The 18,643-nt window shown below is 43.1% G+C and overlaps 1 protein-coding gene across 1 annotated transcript; it reads right to left on the minus strand.

Annotated features, from left to right (window-relative positions):
* Positions 1–77: 77 nt before the first annotated feature.
* tmem200a (transmembrane protein 200A) lies at positions 78–17,564 on the minus strand. The gene is made up of 2 exons (XM_029752705.1): positions 16,993–17,564; positions 78–4,724 (listed from the first exon to the last, which is right to left on the minus strand). The coding sequence occupies exon 2, from the start codon at positions 4,702–4,704 to the stop codon at positions 3,202–3,204; it is 1,503 nt and encodes a 500-aa protein (XP_029608565.1). The 5' UTR covers positions 4,705–4,724; positions 16,993–17,564; the 3' UTR covers positions 78–3,201.
* Between the last annotated feature and the right edge of the window lie 1,079 nt (positions 17,565–18,643).

The following is an 18,643-nucleotide window of genomic DNA, read 5'->3' on the forward strand; positions in this document are numbered from 1 at the left end:
TCCTTAGTGCCCTGACTTCCTAGTTAATTACATTTACATGATTAGTTTAATCACATAATAATTACAGAGAATTGATTTGATAAAATAAAATCACTTTAATGATGCCAAAAACAGGACACTTGACAAGACACGTTATTTCTTGTCACTGATTGCTATGCACGGACCCGGTAACAATAACAATCTCAGCCCATTCACAGCACAGCAGTAGCCACTGACAAAGAAGTCCCTCCCTTAAAGGCCATTATGTAGTCAAACTGTGTAACCAGCTCTTACAGACGTTTTCTCAATCAATACAGTGTTTAAAAGCAGTATGAAACATTTACTCTGCCTACAATGATTCATAGGCTACTCTTGGCACAATCAAGCACGCGTTATGGCATTTCACTGAAACACGACATGACCCCTGAACATAGAGGTGCCTTCAGAGATAGAGGCAGGAGGGTGGGTCACTGATTTCACTGCAATGGTTTAGAATGTGAAGTAGGTGGACCTCATGAGACGGTTGAGTCCCCAGAGACCTCCAGCATTGACTCACCTGACACCCTCAGCTTAGTGTGGACAGGATAGGTCACACTCTGGTTTACCAACACGCCTTCTGGAAAATGAGGATGGGGAATAATAGGCCATGTGACTCAGTCAAGACATTATTAATAGGAGTGTAATGCCCCTGAGTGACCTTGGATGCAGCATAATGGTGGAGTTTCCTAAAACATGAAGGACAATAACAAGGTGCTGAAGTTCACAGAAGCCAATTAGTAGATAGAGGCAAGAAACAGTCTTAGCTTGCTCATTAGTTTGGCTAAGTAGCAGTTTTATCAAAAGTTGAATAACTGAATAAAGAAGACATCCAAATTTCAAGACACTGTCTTACTGGATCAATGGCAGTAAAACAGATATGACATTTTAAGCAATCTTTATCATATTCATGTTTGCAGCTCTCCTTTGTCGCATGCCTGAAGCAGCTGCCCATTTGGGTTTAAATACTGAGGGTGCCTTTGTTGCCATGGCAGTCAGAGGGGGTCCCAAACCCCTGCCGGAAATGTGTTGCAGATTGAGGTCCTAATGAGCTAGAATAGCATCCCGAAGGCCAGGGTCTCACCCAACGCTCCCATTCCCCTGGTGAGTGATGTCCAAACACCAAGGCATCTCTCAGCTCCTACCAATTAATCCTGGTCTGCCCTGCTCCGCAAAGGTACTTTGCCATCAGTGACGGAGGAGTCCCCAAGGAGCACCCGGTGGGAGGATCTAGCAATGAGGCAGAACTAACAACAAAGTACTTTTTTTTTCTTTTGATATAATATTTATGCTGAAATAGATATTGGCTTTTTTGGTCTGTTGATTGTTGTTTGAAGCCGCAATGTTATTTGCTTTGATGCTAACTCTACAGGTGGCCTTAGTTTTGGATCTTAAGGAAGATAAAGTTTGACTATCTCCAACTTTATCTGTAACCTTTTTCTGTTTAGGATGAGTATCCGAGCGAGAGTTGTGTGGACAGTAGCCTATATATGCCACGATATTCTATAAATGTTTACAAAATCAAAACAAAAGATACTTTTTATTACTTTGCATGAAGTAACATTCACTACTTAAGAACATCAGAGGATTAGTCAGTGCTTCATCCATATCCCACTGGGCACAGACGTCAATTCAATGTCTATTCCATGTTGGTTCAACATCATTTCATTGACATTACGTGGAAACAATGTTGATTTGACCAGTGTGTGCTCAGTGGGATGATATTACCTTATTATTTTATAAGTGGCTTATTGGAAGATGATATATTGTGAATAGTCTACCCATGCTAAGAGAGCATAGCAATAACAGACCAAATCGGCAAGGCAGAGGCTGTATTGTTGAAGAATATGAGTGGCGGATTGGAATTCACGCCACTCCACCTGTCCAAAATAGACTTGCACCCAGACATCCAATATTTCATTGATTGCTGTTTTACAAAATACCACCTCTTACAGATAACAAATAGGGGACACAAAAATATTAAATCCAATGTCTTTCTAATTGCAGTCAGACATTTCAGCAAAAGAAAACATGGAAAATATATCAGATCCTGAATATGCACATGACACAGTTTCTCCTGTTCGTATTGACAATGTGCAATCCTTGTTTAAATATCAGGCTTCCTGGAAGTCACACACATCTTGGTTCACTCCCCCTCCAGATGGAACCATCTTATGAGACTCCTCTCTACTCTGGCAGCTCCCAATTCGATACTCCCAGATCTCCTGTTGTTCAACATGGGAATGCTATTTACTTCATTGCCAAAGATAAAGTATTTTCCCTTCTCAACAGATTCAAAGTTTGTGGGGCGAGAAAGCAAATGTTAGGAGAATTTCTCAGTTCATTCACTTTCAGAATTCAAGAGACGAAATGAACATCAGAAAAACAGATGCGAGCAGAAATACTCTGTACTGTTTATAATAGTGATTCTATCTTTGTGTTTAAAATACATCTACTAAGGCAAGGTTAAATACTTTTCTGTGAATACATAGCACATTTCCAAGGCTGGGGAGAACAAAATAGTATAGGCTATCATAAAAGACAAATGTTACTCATTGAAAGCTTCATTTTATTCTGAGAAATGTGTAAATTGTACATTTTACGCCTTTTTCTTAAAAAAAATAGCAGTGTGTGTTGAGAACAATACATTATTAAAAGCTCCATAGCAAAATATCTAGCCAACTCTTGTACGTACACTGACCAGTTTGAACAAAAAGTACCGCGTGTGCAACAACACAAAGACTATAGATACGTGACAAGAAAAACAAACTACAAGTTAATGGTGTAGGTTTCTGTACTTCTAAGTTCACTTTAAACCTAATTTGAAAAAATGGATGAATTGATTTGTGCTGCAAATATCTCACACACGTAACACAGCCACTCTTTCTTTAGACTGCAAACAGACGGACTACCTGAGCGCTCCATCCCAAAACAACATGTGATCACCCTTACAATTTACTAAGCAACACTGACAGTGAACAGCTAGAATTGTATTGCAGAATGATCTTGTCACACAAACAAACACATTGTTAGATTTAGGTCCAAGTAGTGGGCTTCATATAGCCTGGTCCCAGATGTGTTTGTGCTTTCTTGCCAACTCCTATGGTCCTCATCAGGTGGCAATGACCATAGGAATTGGCAAGACAGCACAAACACATCTGAGACCAGGTTTTGTAAGAGTTCCATTTAAAACCTGGTCTCAGAGCTCCCTCGTTTCATAGTGTTGCTCATGAACTGCTTATCGTGTTCAAAGCTGAGGTTATTGTGAGATCTGGAGATCATGAGCAGTTTCTCTTTCTTGGTGTAATCCTGTTTGACTGCTACCTGGGGCAGCTGCAGTCTGTCCATAGGATCCTCCTTGTTCTCCAGTTTCATGTAACCTTTACTATTGCTGCGGTCCAGCCGGGGCCAGCTGGGATGTTTCCTCTGCTCTGGCTTCACTGTCAGGGTGGTCGGCCTTCGATCCAGGTCCAGAGACTTGGAGTGAGAAGACAGCATGTGGAGGGAGTTGTTGGAGCCGAAGTCCTTGCGGGCAGTCCCGGGGGACAGGTACCTCCCACTAGCAGAGCCTGGGGACAGAGAGCTATGAGAGGACGAGAAGGAGTGGGACTCTGTGGCCGAGTTACTCCTGAGGAGCATGACGTCGGGAGGTTTGTAGGCTTTGGCAATGTCCGCCGGGACAGGCACAGCCATGGACTCCACAGAGGGGGGTCGGGACCTAACCCTAATGTGCTCCAGGTCCTCTGTGATGTTGTCCATGTCAGGCTCGTCGATCACACAGTTGTTGAGCTTGATAACGGGCAGGGTGAACGCGCTGATCGAGGACGAGACAATTGACCTGGTCTGGCATCTCTTGGGGAAGCTGCTCTTCTCGTCCCTGTGGTGGCTGCCCTCATGCTGCAGACCAAAGATGGAGCCAGAGCGCTCTCTGTAGAATGAAGGCAGGAGACCATGCCCCCCTTTGGCCTCGTTGAGAAGACCCTCCTCGTCCTCCGTAGAGCTGGCCCTGCGAGACACCCTCACATTGTTTCCCATGCCGGGGAACCCTAGCAGGGTGTTAGCAGCAAGCTTGGAGGCACACTGATTCTCATAGGTCCTGACCTCATGCTCCCCATAAGAGCCGGAGTAGGCCCCGTTCAAGTACTTGTGCTCTTTGATCCTCAGGCTATGGATATCAATGACGGTGGAGTACATGTCTCTCATGTGGATCACCTTGGTCTCCCGGTCCCTGTTTTCGTGCAGGATGGCATTGGCACAGATGAAGATGAAGATACCGATACCCATGGTGAAGGGGCCCAGCATCTTCATCTTCTCAGAATGCAGGTGCTGCTCAAAGAACTTGGCCAGTGTACCGCTTTCTTCCCGGGTCACCCTGGTGTCGTTGGTGGATATCTTGGCGTTGGCCACTACGAGGTCCTCTCTGTGTGGCCAGTAGCCCAGCGCGGCCATGGCGATGCCCATCAGCAGGATCAATACACCCAGGATGAGGAAGAACCCAGAGGCAGAGTAGAGGCGGATCTTTCCCCTGACCACCACTACGTCGGCCCGGGGTTTACGCTTGGCCCTCCTCTTCTCCTGGGCCTCTCCTGGGGCTGGGGACTGGATGGGCAGGTGGTGTTGGGAGCGGGCCGAGTCCTGTCTCTTCAGTGCAGCAAGGTGGCCCGTAATAACTCCACCAGCTGAAATCATCACTACCGCTGTCCACGGCCCTGTAAAGACAGAGAAGGGGAGTGAGATGCATCTGGTATGTTTACTGATGTCTCTTCTCTAGTTGCTGGGTTGCTGGCACTGTCCTCCTGGTAATCCCATGGTGGGAGGCAGAGCAACCTTAACCTTTGGGGGACATCATCAAGCTGGGAACAGCATCTGCAGAAACTGCTCTTATGCTTGCTTTGGTAATTAAGAATGATGACAATTATGTTCTAATATTAATTCTAGTCACAGCCCATAGGCAACAATTCATTTGATAATCTGGTGTTTGCCCTCTTTGTTTTTCCTCGCTAAAAGAAAGGAGGGCCTTTTTGGAAGCCAAAATGATGATTGAACTGGCAAATTGCATTATGTTTGTGAGCGAATGAATCCAGATTTAGCTGTGATATGGCAATTTACATTTACACATGCCCCCTGCCTTTTCCGCTCCAGCTGTTTGTATCTCTCGCTCTCTATTTGTATACATATATATATACACATACAGTGAGGGGAAAAAGTATTTGATCCCCTGCTGATTTTGTACGTTTGCCCACTGACAAAGAAATGATCAGTCTATAATTTTAATGGTAGGTTTATTTGAACAGTGAGAGACAGAATAACAAAAAAAAAATCCAGAAAAACGCATGTCGAAAATGTTAGCAAATGATTTGCATTTTAATGAGGGAAATAAGTATTTGACCCCTCTGCAAAACATGACTTAGTACTTGGTGGCAAAACCCTTGTTGGCAATCACAGAGGTCAGACGTTTCTTGTAGTTGGCCACCAGGTTTGCACACATCTCAGGAGGGATTTTGTCCCACTCCTCTTTGCAGATCTTATCCAAGTCATTAAGGTTTTGAGGCTGACGTTTGGCAAATTGAACCTTCAGCTCCCTCCACAGATTTTCTATGGGATTAAGGTCTGGAGACAGGCTAGGCCACTCCAGGACCTTAATGTGCTTCTTCTTGAGCCACTCCTTTGTTGCCTTGGCCGTGTGTTTTGGGTCATTGTCATGCTGGAATACCCATCCACGACCCATTTTCAATGCCCTGGCTGAGGGAAGGAGGTTCTCACCCAAGATTTGACGGTACATGGCCCCGTCCATCGTCCCTTTGATGCGGTGAAGTTGTCCTGTCCCCTTAGCAGAAAAACACCCCCAAAGCATAATGTTTCCACCTCCATGTTTGACAGTGGGGATGGTGTTCTTGGGGTCATAGGCAGCATTCCTCCTCCTCCAAACACGGCGAGTTGAGTTGATGCCAAAGAGCTCCATTTTGGTCTCATCTGACCACAGCACTTTCACCCAGTTGTCTTCTGAATCATTCAGATGTTCATTGGCAAACTTCAGACGGGCATGTATATGTGCTTTCTTGAGCAGGGGGACCTTGCGGGTGCTGCAGGATTTCAGTCCTTCACGGCGTAGTGTGTTACCAATTGTTTTCTTGGTGACTATGGTCCCAGCTGTCTTGAGATCATTGACAAGATCCTCCCATGTAGTTCTGGCCTGACTCCTCACCGTTCTCATGATCATTGCAACTCCACGAGGTGAGTTCTTGCATGGAGCCCCAGGCCGAGGGAGATTGACAGTTCTTTTGTGTTTCTTCCATTTGCGAATAATCGCACCAACTGTTGTCACCTTCTCACCAAGCTGCTTGGCGATGGTCTTGTAGCCCATTCCAGCCTTGTGTAGGTCCACAAGGGACAAGACATCCTTGGAGAGCTCTTTGGTCTTGGCCATGGGGGAGAGTTTGGAATCTGATTGATTGATTGCTTCTGTGGACATGTGTCTTTCATACAGGTAACAATATGAGATTAGAAGCATTCCCTTTAAGAGTGTGCTCTTAATCTCAGCTTGTTACCTGTATAAAAGACACCTGGGAGCCAGAAATCTTTCTGATTAAGAGGGGGTCAAATACTTATTTCCCTCATTAAAATGCAAATCAATTTCTAACATTTTGACATGCGTTTTTCTGAATTTTTTTGTTGTTATTCGGTCTCTCACTGTTCAAATAAACCTACCATTAAAATTATAGACTGATCATTTCTTTGTCAGTGGGCAAATGTACAAAATCAGCAGGGGATCAAATACTTTTTTCCCTCACTGTATATATGTCACTCTCTCTCGCTTTCTCTCTTACACACACCACAGACAAGCACACACAGATGCTCTTTTCCAAATGACTCCATCTATTTGTCATCTCAGGAGGAACATCTCATTTCCTAGTAAAAGGGTTTAAAGAAATATAAGAGGCCGTTACTTATTCCCTATGATCTTAAACGGATCTTAAATTAAAAAGTATAGAATTAGTTATGGCAGTCTGTTAATGGAGATGACTCACAAGGGACCTTGAAGTATTTTACAGTAAAATAGAGCCTCAGCTAACACAAGCGGCATTGGTGAGTACTACTCAGTACTCAACTGTACTACCATACTACCATACAGTACTCAGGTGGCCTGACAACCATACACCATCATATTTCAACATTTGCCAATGGACCATGACAATCAATTTATGGGAGAAATATGTTATCTTTCTAGGAACGGTAATCTCATTCAGTGTATCTAATAAAACCCCTTCAAAAGTACCAACAACCAGGTTGAAGGCAGGAGAGGTGCAGTAACATGCTGCTTCACCAAGAGGTGTGTGGAGTGAATCATCAACATCCTCTCTCTGTCAGCACTAACAACAGGAGGTACTGTAGTGTGGACAGGTTGTCATGTTTACACAACAGAGTGTGTCCGAGGAGCACACTCTCGCTCTATAGGGAATATTTACACTACCGGTCAAAAGTTTCAGAACACCTACTCATTCAAGGGTTTTTCTTTGTTCTTACTATTTTCTACATTGTAGATTAATAGTGAAGACATCAAAACTATGAAATAACACATATGGAATCATGTAGTAACCAAAAAAGTGTTAAACAAATCAAAATATACTTTATATTTGAGATTCTTCAAATAGCCAACCTTTGCCTTGATGACAGCTTTGCACGCACTTGGCATTCTCTCAACCAACTTCACCTGGAATGCTTTTCCAACAGTCTTGAATGAGTTCCCACATATGCTGAGCACTTGTTGGCTGCTTTTCCTTCACTCTATGGTCCGACTCATCCCAAACCATCTCAATTTGGTTGAGGTCGGGAGACTGTGGAGGCCAGATCATCTGATGCAGCACTCCATCACTCTCCTTGATCAAATAGCCCTTACACAGCCTGGAGGTGTGTTCGGTCATTGTCCTGTTGAAAAATAAATGATCGTCCCACTAAGCCCAAACCAGATGGGATGGTGTATCGCTGCAGAATGCTGTGGTAGCCATGCTGATTAAGTGTGCCTTGAATTCTAAATAAATCACAGACAGTGTCCCCAGCAAAGCACCTTCACACCATAACACCTCCTCCTCAGTGCTTTACAGTGGGAAATACACATGCGAAGATCATCCGTTCACCCACACTGCGTCTCACAAAGACGCGGCAGTTGGAAACAAAAATCTCCAATTTGGACAAATTTCCACTGGTCTAATGTCCATTGTTCGTGTTTCCTGGCCCAAGCAAGTCTCTTCTTCTTATTGGTGTCCTTTTAGTAGTGGTTCTTTGCAACAATTCGACCATGAAGGCCTGATTCACACAGTCTCCTCTGAACAGTTGATGTTGAGATGTGTCTGCTACTTGAACTCTGTGAAGATTTATTTGGGCTACAATTTCTGAGACTGGTAACTCTAATGAACTTATCCTCTGCAGCAGAGGTAACTCTGGGTCTTCCATTCCTGTGGCGGTCTTCATGAGAGCCAGTTTCATCATAGCGCTTGATGGTTTTTGCGACTGCACTTGAAGAAAATTTCTAAGTTCTTGAAATGTTCCATATTGACTGACCTTCATGTCTTAAAGTAATAATGGACTGTCATTTCTCTTTGCTTATTCGAGCTGTTCTTGACATAATATGGACTTAGCCCTATTTGGTAAAAGACCATCTTCTGTATACCACCCCTACCTTGTCACAACACAACCGTAACTCTGTGTTGTTGTTTTTGTCGCACTGCTTTGCTTTATCTTGGCCAGGTCGCAGCTGTAAATGAGAACTTGTTCTCAACTGGTCTACCTGGTTAAATAAAGGTGAAATAAAAAATAAATAAAAAATTGAAATGCATTCCAGGTTACTGCATGAAGCTGGTTGAGAGAATGCCAAGCGTGTGCAAAGCTGTCATCAAGCTAAAGGGTGGCTACTTGAAGAATTTCAAATATAAATTACGTTTTGATTTGCTTAACTATATGGTTACTATATGATTCCATATGTGTTATTTCATAGTTTTGATGTCTTCAATATTATTCTACAATGTAGAAAATAGTAAAAATAAAGAAAAACCCTAGAATGAGTAGGTGTTCTAAAACTTTTGACCGGTAGTGTACATCTGAGCAGGGTTGGGGAGTTACGGATTACATGTAATCCGTTACATGTAAGGGATTGCAAAAAACGGTAACAGTTATCTGTATGTTACCAGCAAAAATATTGTTATCAGATTACAGATACTTTTGAAAAACTAGATGATTACTTTTAAATTCAGAAAGGATGCTCAATGAAATTCAAATCAGCATTGACAATTTTTGTTCCATGTTTTTTCCACCTGAGCGAGTCTGACCACAAGGATGACACACCAAATGTTTTTTAAATTAATTAATTAATTTAACCTTTATTTAACTAGGGAAGTCAGTTAAGAACAAATTCTTATTTACAATGAAGGCCTACCCCGGCCAAACCCTAACGACGTTGGGCCAATTGTGCACCGTCCTATGGTACTCCCAATCACGGACGGTTGTGATACAGCCTGGAATCGAACCAGGGTATGTAGCGATGCCTTTAGCACTGAGATGCAGTGCCTTAGACCGCTGCGCCACTCTGGAGCCCTGATAGATCGAGGGAAAAGAGCAGGAATAGGCTTTTGTAGGCTACAGTCCGAGCTATGTCTTCCAATGGTGCGACTGCTGTCGGCATCCAAAGATTATCCAACTTGAATAAACGCTTGGAGGTAAGGATGACAGCAGTGATGTAGTTTACGGCGATAAGGATATCACTTATTGATATCTACATAGCGCATTGATGTGAATCATACTGCTACCCTCTCATTTAGCTATTTGCGCCTTATGGATTGCGGTTGTTGCGGATGGCTGTTCACCAATCTAAATGTGTATTTGAACCCAATAATGGTTGAATTCAAGAAGTTTAAGCTGCCGATCAATCATTGTTTTTGAAACCAGTGGACAGCCAGTAAAAAATGTGCTCTTGCAAAAGCTGCATAGTGCGGATTCAAGCCTACGGAATAAAAGTGGGGCTTTTATTGCTCAATCTAATTCATGCTGATAAAAAAGAAAATACATAGGTCTAATGGACACCTGCTCAACCTTGCACACTTTTGATAGACTTAAAGGGGAAATCTGTAGTTGCTACATGCATTTTTGTATTTATACTGTTGAAGTCGGAAGTTTACATATATGTTAGCGAAATACATTTAAACTCAGTTTTTCACAATTCCTGACATAGTAAAAATTCCCTGTCTTAGGCCAGTTAGGATCACCACTTTATTTTAAGAATGTGAAATGTCAGAATAATAGTAGAGAGAATTATTTATTTCAGCTTTTATTTCTTTCATCACATTCCCAGTGGGTCAGAAGTTTACATGTACTCAATTAGTATTTGGTAGCATTGCCTTTATATTGTTTAACTTGGGTAAAACGTTTCGGGTAGCCTTCCCACAAGCTTCCCACAATAAGTTGCGTGAATTTTGGCCCATTCCTCCTGACAGAGCTGGTGTAACTGAGTCAGGTTTTTAGGCCTCCTTGCTCACACACGCTTTTTCAGTTCTGCCCACAAATACATTTTCTATAGGATTGAGGTCAGGGCTTTGTGATGGCCACTTTGCCACAACTTTGGAAGTATGCTTGGGGTCATTGTCCATTTGGAAGACCCATTTGCAACCAAGCTTTAACTTCCTGACTGATGTCTTGAGATGTTGCTTCAATATATCCACATAAGTTTCCTGTCTCATGATCCCATCTATTTTGTAAAGTGCACCAGTCCCTCCTGCAGCAAAGCACACCCACAACATGATGCTGCCACTCCCGTGTTTCACGGTTGGGATGGTGTTCTTTGGCTTGCAAGCCTCCCCCTTTTTCCTCCAAACATAACGATGGACATCATGGCCAAACAGTTCTGTTTTTGTTTCATCAGACCAGAGGACATTTCTCCCAAAACTATGATATTTGTCCCCATGTGCAGTTGCAAACCATAGTCTGGCTTTTTATGGCGGTTTTGGAGCAGTGGCTTCTTCCTTGCTGAGCGGCTTTCCAGGTTATGTCGATATAGGAATTGTTTTACTGTGGATATAGATACTTTTGTACCTGTTTCCTCCAGCATCTTCACAAGGTCCTTTACTGTTGTTCTGGGATTGATTTGCACTTTCGCACCAAAGTACGTTCATCTCTGGGAGACAGAACACGTCTCCTTCCTGAGCGGTATGATGGCTGTGTGGTCCCATGGTGTTTATACTTGCATACTATTGTTTGTACAGATGAACGTGGTACCTTCAGGTGTTTGGGAATTGCTCCCAAGGATGAACCAGACTTGTGGAGGTCAACAATTTTTTTTCAGAGGTCTTGGCTGAATTCTTTTGATTTTCCCATGATGTCAACCAAAGAGGCACTGAGTTTGAAGGTAGCCTTGAAATTCATCCACAGGTACACCTTCAATTGACACAAATGATGTCAATTTGCCTATCAGAAGCATCTAAAGCCATGACATTATTTAATGGAATTTTCCAAGCTGTTTAAAAGGCACAGTCAACTTAGTGTATGCAAACTTCTGACCCACTGGAATTGTGATACAGTGAATTATAAGTGAAATAATCTGTCTGTAAACAATTGTTGGAAAAATGTATTGTGTCATTCACAAAGTAGATGTCCTAACCAACAAGAAATTTGTGGAGTGGTTGAAAAACGAGTTTTAATGACTCCAACCTAAGTGTATTTAAACTTCCGACTTCAACTGTATGTATATACACTACCGTTCAAAAGTTTGGGGTCACTTAGAAATGCCCTTGTTTTTGAAAGAAAAGCACATTTGTTGTCCATTAAAATAACATCAAATTGATCAGAGATACAGTGTAGACATTGTTAATGTTGTAAATGACTATCGTAGCTGGAAACGGCTGATTTTTAATATCTACATAAGCGTACAGTGGCCCATTATCAGCAAACATCACTCCTGTGTTCCAATATCACGTTGTGTTAGCTAATCCAAGTTTATAATTTTAAAGGGCTAATTGATCATTAGAAAACCCTTTTGCGATTATGTTAGCACAGCTGAAAACTGTTGTGCTGATTAAAGAAGCAATAAAACTGGCCTTCTTTAGACTAGTTGAGTATCTGGAGCATCAGCATTTGTGGGTTCAATTACAGGCTCATTGTAAACATTGTAAATGTAAACAAACACTGTATAGCCTCATAACATGATTAAAACAAAACATTTTATATCACGGATGGTCAATCCTTGCATCCATAGCTTTTTTCTATCTGACAGTGGTTACATTTCTCCAGGCCCATCCCTCAGCTTTTTACCAAAACAGAGGCGGAGTGACGATTTTGTTGTTGTTTCATCTGTGGATTTGCCCTTTAAATAGCTGCATACTATCAAGATATCAAAGTGTCACCAACAAAAATGTAAACAATAGGCCTATGTGGCATACATTTTTCACATGTACTGTAAATTGCACTTTTCAGTAGTGCTCAAAGCATGCCATTCCATGAGCGCAGCATTTGTTTTCAACTGGAATCAATGAGCCCAATCAGTCCTCCATGACAACAAAATCATAAACAACAGAGTAGGGCTGGCTAATAAGTTCTTAGTTTTGGGGTAATACTCAGGTAAAAAAAAGTTGGTTAATCTACACTTCCATACTTCCAAGTCCTTGTCACAGGCGTCATAAAGGACAGACCAAGGCGCAGCGGGTATAGTGCTCAGTCTTACTTGTTTATTTGAAGAGAACACTTAAACAAAGAAAAAACAAACGACAGCAAACCGTTCTGTAAGGTTCACAGACTATAACGGAAAATAACCACCCACAAAACACAAGTGAAACAAACCTCAACTAAATATGGCCTCCAATTAGAGACAACGACAACCAGCTGCCGCTAATTGGAGGTCATTGCCAAAACCCAACATAGAAATAGAAAACTAGATATAAACATAGAAATAGATAACATAGAACCTAAACGCCAAAACACACAAAACAAACACCCCCTGCCACGCCCTGACCAAACTACAATGACAAATAACCCCTTTTACTGGTCAGGACGTGACAGTACCCCCCCCAAAGGTGCAGACCCCGAATGCACCTCAAAAACAAAAAAAAACACAAAAACAACCCCAAACTTAAAGGGAGGGAAGGGAGGGTGGCCACCGTCAACAACGGTCCCTGTGCTACAACCCCCTTCCCAATCCTCCCACTACGGAGGTGGCTCTGGCTCTGGGCGTAGCTCCCATTCAGAAGACTCTAGGCTGGGGAGCATCGCTGGAGCCTCCTGGCTGAGGAGCATCGCTGGAGGCTCTTGGCTGAGGAGCGTCGCTGGAGGCTCTTGGCTGAGGAGCGTCGCTGGAGGCCCCGGACTGATGAGCGTCGCTGGAGGCTCAGGGCTGAGGAGCGTCGCTGGAGGCCGAGTGCTCACTGCAGGCACTGGCTGTACCGGGTTATGGAGGCGCACTGGAGGGTGAGTGCGGGGAGCAGGGACAGGACGTACTAATGGCCGAGTGCTCACAGCAGGCATTGGCTGTACCGGGTTATGGAGACACACTGGAGGGTGAGTGCGGGGAACAGGAACAGGACGTACTGGACTGGGCAGGCGCACTGGAGGCCTGGTGCGTGGGGCTGGCTTTGGAGGCGCCAGACTAGTAACACGCACCTCAGGGCAAGTGCGGGGAGCAGGGACAGGACGTACTGGACTGAGCAGGTGCACTAGAGGCCTGGTGCGTGGGGCTGGCTTTGGAGGCGCCAGACTAGTAACTCGATCCTCAGGGCTAGTGTGGGGAGCAGGAACAGGACGTACTGGACTGGGCAGGCGCACTAGAGGCCTGATGCGTGGGGCTTGCTTTGGAGGCGCCAGACTAGTGACACGCACCTCAGGGCTAGTGCGGGGAGCAGGAACAGGACGTACTAGACTGGGCAGGCGCACTAGAGGCCTGATGCGTGGGGCTGGCTTTGGAGGCGCCAGACTAGTAACACGCACCTCAGGGCTAGTGCGGGGAGCAGGAACAGGGTAAACTGGACCGAGGAGATGCACTGGTGGCCAGATGCGCTGCGCCGGCTCACTTCTCCCTGGCTGCCGGCCAACTCTCGCCCGGCAACGCTGCGGAGCCCTTATTGACCGCACCGGACTGTGCGTGCGTATGGGCAACACAGTGCGTATCTCCGCATAACAAGGTGCCTGCTTGATCCGTCGCTCCCCATAATAAGCACGGGGAGTTGGCTCAGGTCTCCATCCTGACTCTGCCCAACTCCCCGTGTGCCCCCCGATGCCTCTCGGCCTCATGCAGCTCCCTTAATTTCCTCTCCCAGAAACATCGTTCTGCCTCCCACGTCCATCCTTCTCCTCGGTGCTCCAATCCCCGCTGCTTGGTCCTTGTTTGGTGGGTGGTTCTGTCACAGGCGTCGTAAAGGACAGACCAAGGCGCAGCGTGTATAGTGCTCATTCTTACTTGTTTATTTGAAGAGAACACTTAAACAAAGAAAAAACAAACAACAGCAAACAGTTCCGTAAGGTTCACAGACTATAACAGAAAATAACCACCCACAAAACACAAGTGAAACAAACCTCAATCCAAATATGGCCTCCAATTAGAGACAACGACAACCAGCTGTCTCTAATTGGAGGTCATTGCCAAAACCCAACATAGAAATAGAAAACTAGATATAAACATAGAAATAGATAACATAGAACCTAAACACCGAAACACACAAAACAAACACCACCTGCCACGCCCTGACCAAACTACAATGACAAATAACCCCTTTTACTGGTCAGGACGTGACAATCCTATTCTTGAAGATCAAGGGTATAACATTTTTTGGAATGACTGGAATTCTGATAGATTTTTGTTTTTAATGTAAAGATATAATTTAATCGTATTATTATATGTAATAGAAAGCGATGGGTTGGAAGAAGCCTACATAACTTTAACATCCATAAATGTAACATCCAAATATGGCTAGTTATGTAAACTTTAGCATTGATTTATCCTGCAATAGATGTTGTTCAATTGGTAACATACATGTTAGTCTTCTCTAATGCCTCTTAAGGGGAAAGTAATCTCAAAGTAGCGGAATGTAAATCAGATTACGTTACTGAGTTTGGGTGATCCAAAAGTTACTTTATTTGATAACAATTTTGGACAGGTAACTAGTTACTGTAACTGATTACATTTAGAAAATATCCTACCCAACCCTGCATCCGAGTACATCCTTCAAGGCATTTCCTTAGTAGTTTAAGGTCACTGCACATGATTGCATGGTGAAAATACTAGATGTCATATGTTCGGATCTACAAAAGTGTGTTATTCCCATTGCAGACAGAGAGGAGACTCTTGGGCGGATGCATGACAGTTGTATGACCCACTTCTCTGACTGTACCCATCCCCCACCCACCCAGTACCCCCCCCCCCCTCCCCCACCCAGCATTAGGTCTGAGAGCAGGTGTGGGTGGTGTAGCCTTTTGATGTCGACTTATCTAAAGTTCACCATTAAATACCAGGATGAGGAGAGAGAGGCGCAGTGGGCGGCAGGGGGTGGATTATATCAATAAATCGGAGAGTGCAGTTCCTGTTGACTTTCTTTTCTTCTTTTTAACGATGTGTTTGGAACATAGAACATTGCTTGAATGCCACGTCTTTTTTCCAAAGGACACACACAGGAAATCTAATAAGAGTAGGACACCCCATGAGAATCATAAACATCAGTGGATGTGAAAAGACTATTCTGTCAGAGATTAAACAGAATAGATGAAAAACAGACAATAATATGTCAGGGTGTCAGTGAATTAATATGTCTGTTCAGTGTTGAAACCCAAATCTAGTCTTCTCAGATTTTAATGTGTCATACTTGACATGAGTTTAAATGATCAGATAACGCAATGTTGAAAGAAAATTGCATATTATCAAAAATACCCTTGCTGCTTTGGCAAATGATTTATTGACTGCAGCCATAGCAGATGAGATGAGGAGGAGGATTGTGGTCAGGGCATTATTGGTGTGATCAAGGGGGCAGCCTGGTCTCATAGACTAGACGTAACATAGTAAATGTACATCTGTGACGCTGAAATTAGTATGATATGTTTGGTAAGGTTACATAAGACAGATGATTACGTAAGTCAACCATTCCCATAACCCTAACCTTAACCCTTTAACCTAACTCCTAACCTTAACCCCTAACCTTAACCCCTAACCCTAACATCTAGCCTAGCTAACGTTAGCATTAGCCACCTAGCTAACATTACCCACAACATATTGTTATTTGTAACATATCATATAAAATGGATGATACCATATGAAACATAACATATCACTCTAATTGGAGTGTCTCAGATTTACATTTACTATGTTACATCTACCCATGAGTCCAGGTTGAAGTGGGAGGTGTTGTTCCAGACGCTGCATAATGTCTGGATTAGAGAGAGAGAGAGTGAGTGAGAGAGAGAGAGAGAGCCGTGTCAGTAACTTCTAGACGGGCGCGTGTGTGCAGTGTGTGGGTGGGCGGTGTAATGGTACCGCTGGTTCCAAGAAAATGAATCATTTGCACAGTAATGCAATAAACAATAATATAATCAATCACTGCATGTGTACGTGTAGAGATACAGTATGTAAAACCTACAAACACCAGATCAATAGAATATTTGCCGCTATGTTCCCATTTTCATTAAAAAAAATGCCTGCAGGGTAAATTGTTTAAAACAGCTATGAATAATAGCCTGTGATGAAACGATGGGAAGGACTTTTGAATTCACCCGAATAAAAGAATAAATTCATACAAGAATAAAATAAAAAATTGAGAGATCAAAGTGGTGAGAAGGATATAAATGATATTTGATACGAGCGCAGCTCCATGAGACTACCCAGTCAATGGATTCGATAGATAAACACGTCTGTTTAAATAAAGGTTAAAATAGAACCATGTAAATAATCGTTATTTTATTACAGAAAAGGCCATCGAGGACAATACATTTTTCTTGAAGAATAATGTAAATGTTTCTTACCTGTAAAATAGGGTGCTTCTTTCAAGCTGGTGTTATTTGCCCATTACGCATGGAAAATGATAACGCAAGCCATGTTTCTCAACACTCATGGTTGGCTTGCTATGTCCGTTTGTATTCCCATTACATTTATAATCGAGTGCCGATACGAAAAAGAATAAACTTCCAAAGACAAAAGGTTTCATTGTTTCGCTCCATTTCCAAAACGCGCACCTGGACTGTTGGCCACACGACTATACTAACTGCTCCAAGCTGCGCAAGGCGCAGAGAATGTCTACTATTGTTTTACTGTCAACCGTCTCAACTTTTTTGTCACTAAAGCCAGGTGATCCACGCACAGTCGACTATAACAAATCAAATACGTTTTCTGTTTAGCCTACTAACTTTAAAGTATTCACATCTGGGGACAAAGCGCTGTGAATCCTTTTGGAATAGAACCAAGACGTCTTATCATGTCCACTTTCAATTCCTCCATGGAATGGTAGCTTGTAGATAGGCTCTCTCCACCAGCTGGCTTCAGCTCGGAATAATGCATTTATTTGGGATGTAGACTAGGAAAAGCATTGTACTCCCACAGTGAGTAGAGAAAAAACAAGAGAAAACTTATTTGAATAATTTATGCGTGGAGAAGTCAAGCATCTGAATACAATATGACCATAATAGTTTACAATGTCCCCAATGCAAAGACAGTAATTGATGCAAATATTGATAACACGTAGTAACCTAAGCTCCCTGCATGTTGCTTTCAATCTGGAGATGCAAGTGATTGAGTTAACCAAGTCCTTTGATGATGACCATTTAAGAATGCAATCATTTATAATGTCCCCATAACACACATATAATAGCCTATATAGCCACTGAATCCAGATTAAACTCATTCCCTGTTCCTACGGCCTACATGCGGTGATGAGCAAGCACACTCGGAGAAAACAACCAACTGTAGCTTATTGTAGCAGGAGCAATTAAAGGGTTAAAAGCCCAGAGATCTATATCGAAATGTTACAGATGTTTGAGTCTGTCATTTCCTGTGTTTATGCAATGCAAGTCTGGCTCAACTGGATACCCAAAAAAAACATATTCATTGGGGGCTTCGAGAGAGCTAGGGCTTAAAGTGTACGTGGCTGGGCTTTTATAATCATTTCTCCACTGTGATACTGCCTAAATGTTCTCATTTGAAATGGGACTAACCCAACTTCTAGTATTGTTAGGTTCCACTTCAGCCTTTGGGGTTGAGGGGCTGAGAAAGGGTTTTAATGAGGGGCTACGCCTATTCTGTCTCCCAACCCCTCTGGTCCTTGTTTGGAATTCTCAGGGTTTGTTAAATGGGGAGATTGACAGCATTGTTAAGATGGCGCCGAAGAGAATGTCTGAGGTGTTACATGCCCGTAACAAATTGTGCTATTTTGTTAAATTTTTTTTGCATTGTTTGTAACTTATTTGTTTTTTACTTATTTTGCACATAATGTTGCTGCTACCGTCTCTTATGACTGAAATAACTTCTGGACATCAGAACTGGGATTACTCACCACAAACTGGAAGAATCTTTTTCCTTTAACGAGTCCGACGAGAAAGATATACTGCTCTCCCAGGAACAGGCCCAGATCCCCGTCATTTGCATGGAGAAAAGACGGAGGAAAGGAGGACGATGATCAGG

Source organism: Salmo trutta, chromosome 1, assembly GCF_901001165.1.
Source record: "Salmo trutta chromosome 1, fSalTru1.1, whole genome shotgun sequence".
Taxonomy (NCBI): Eukaryota; Metazoa; Chordata; class Actinopteri; order Salmoniformes; family Salmonidae; genus Salmo; species Salmo trutta.

Coding starts and splice junctions, on each gene's coding strand:
- tmem200a (XM_029752705.1), bottom strand. CDS start 4,704: ATGATTTCAGCTGGTGGAGTTATTACGGGCCACCTTGCTGCACTGAAG.